The 2,500-nt window shown below is 48.3% G+C and overlaps 1 protein-coding gene across 1 annotated transcript in view; it reads right to left on the bottom strand.

Annotated features, from left to right (window-relative positions):
- Positions 1 to 2,500, bottom strand: part of LOC115019831 (protein kinase C epsilon type-like) — a 60,127-nt gene that overhangs the window by 50,243 nt on the left and 7,384 nt on the right. The window contains exon 2 of the mRNA XM_029449478.1: positions 1,823 to 1,886. Within this exon, the coding sequence (XP_029305338.1) occupies positions 1,823 to 1,886 (64 nt within the window). The remainder of the gene's footprint in view (positions 1 to 1,822; positions 1,887 to 2,500) is intronic.

Raw genomic sequence — 2,500 nt, 5'->3', positions numbered from 1 at the left:
TATTCAGAGCATCACAACATGTAATACTCTCTCACCACAACGTCTCACTAAATAGTGAGGCTCAGAGTCACACTGAACTCTGGATCAGCATTAAACTTCAGCTGAAAGGCAATTACTGCATGACATCATGTCTCATTACCAAAGAGGAGGAACACATGACAAGTAACAAACCGATACACACACATATTTCTTTCCACATATTTGTAGAGAACATCAAGTTCCTCCTGTAGTGGAATAAACATATTATTATGCCTGCTGTCATCTCAACGGCCCAAAGGTAAATGCAGCCTAAATATTATGCTTTTCAAAATGTACAAACCCCCTGGGCAAAGTAGTTATTGTTAAAAGTTAGTGTTTATAATAAGAGTGTATTCACTGCAGAAAGGTTGTAAAACTGTAGCCTGCTCAGACTCGTTCAGCACTCACTGTCCTGAGAGGCTCCTCTGAGGCTCCTCTGAAGCTCCTCTGAAGCTCCTCTGAGGCTCCTCTGAGGCTCCTCTGAAGCTCCTCTGAGGCTCCTCTGAAGCTCCTCTGAAGCTCCTCTGAGGCTCCTCTGAGGCTCCTCTGAAGCTCCTCTGAGGCTCCTCTGGGGCTCCTCTGAAGCTCCTCTGAGGCTCCTCTGAAGCTCCTCTGAGGCTCCTCTGAGGCTACTCTGAAGCTCCTCTGAAGCTCCTCTGAGGCTCCTCTGAGGCTCCTCTGAGGCTACTCTGAAGCTCCTCTGAAGCTCCTCTGAGGCTCCTCTGAGGCTCCTCTGAGGCTCCTCTGAAGCTCCTCTGAAGCTCCTCTGAAGCTCCTCTGAAGCTCTTCTGAGGCTCCTCTGAGGCTACTCTGAAGCTCCTCTGAAGCTCCTCTGAGGCTCCTCTGAGGCTCCTCTGAGGCTCCTCTGAAGCTCCTCTGAAGCTCCTCTGAAGCTCCTCTGAAGCTCTTCTGAGGCTCCTCTGAGGCTCCTCTGAGGCTCCTCTGAGACTCCTCTGAGGCTCCTCTGAGGCTCCTCTGAAGCTCCTCTGAGGCTCTTCTGAGGCTCCTCTGAAGCTCCTCTGAGGCTCTTCTGAGGCTCCTCTGATGCTCCTCTGAGGCTCCTCTGAGGCTCCTCTGAAGCTCCTCTGAGGCTCTTCTGAAGCTCCTCTGAGGCTCTTCTGAGGCTCCTCTGATGCTCCTCTGAGGCTCCTCTGATGCTCCTCTGATGCTCCTCTGAGGCTCCTCTGAGGCTCTTCTGAAACTCCTCTGAGGCTCTTCTGAGGCTCTTCTGAGGCTCTTCTGAGGCTCTTCTGAAGCTCCTCTGAGGCTCTTCTGAGGCTCTTCTGAGGCTCCTCTGAGGCTCCTCTGAGGCTCCTCTGATGCTCCTCTGAGGCTCCTCTGAAGCTCCTCTGTAGTTTGCCATGTTGTAATCCTTCCCAAAAACTAACTGCAATTCTATCTAAACAAATAAAGATAGAAATCTAAACTGGTTATTTGTATATATAAGATATGACTTCTCCTAATTACAATTTAATCCTCCCAAGGTTCTGAAAGCTGTTACAAAGGCTTCTCAAACACATCAAACCAATAACTTCCACATTACTCCTCCTGGACGTTGTGGCTTTTATATGTGTGAGTGCAGAAACATTGGTTTCCAGCAGTAAGAGGAGAGGAGCGCGGTGGGAACTGTTAGCTGTGAAAGTGATAGAGTTTCACTTTAGACTGAAAGCCTCTGTGACCATTATGTAAAAGCTCTTGTGTGTCATTTAAAAAAGTGAAAACAACTGAGAGCGAAGGAGAAGAGTAGAAGAGAGAACAGCAGTGATCACACACACAGTGCACCCTGATCTTCATGACTCCTTACCTTCGCTGGAAGATCCTGATAGGTCGATAACAACATACACCTTCCCCTCTGGTTCCAGCTCGATCTGCAGACACAGGTGATAGAAGCAGAGCATCAGCAGGAGCTACATACAGAGCTACCACATACAGCACGACTGCAAGCTCAGCGTGATGATTATTTTCTCTATTCATCGTTTTAGAAATGAGTAAAGACGACAGTCAATGTGATTGTTGTGCGTGTCCATGACGACCTGTGTAACATGATGTTTGGCTGAAATCTCAAAGTGTCACTTGCAACACGGCGGTAATGTGGTAACATGTAGAAAGTCAGAGAAAAACACACATACACACACTTTGGTGTGAGACTTAGAGGTTGACACATATCCTGTCACACACCCACATATCATATATACACACACACACACACACACACACATACACACACACACACACACGTCAAAATGTGTTTAGGCCGGAGAAAAGCTCAAGGGAGTGAAGACAACTGCTGCTCTGCAATCTATGGAGTGTCTGCAAAGAGTGTGTGTGCGTGTGTGTGTGTGTGTGTGTGTGTGTGTGTGTGTGTGTGAGTGAGTGAGTTTGAGCTTATCTCATGAAAGCAAGTGGGCATCGGCCGGGGGCTCACAGAGCTTTCACCAGCAGCTTGCACCACCCACAATGTCCATAATCCCCCCTTTGCACA

This window comes from Cottoperca gobio, chromosome 15 (assembly GCF_900634415.1).
Source record: "Cottoperca gobio chromosome 15, fCotGob3.1, whole genome shotgun sequence".
Taxonomy (NCBI): domain Eukaryota; kingdom Metazoa; phylum Chordata; class Actinopteri; order Perciformes; family Bovichtidae; genus Cottoperca; species Cottoperca gobio.
Note: the sequence above shows the minus strand (reverse complement) of the source record. Positions and strands in the feature narration are given on the sequence as shown.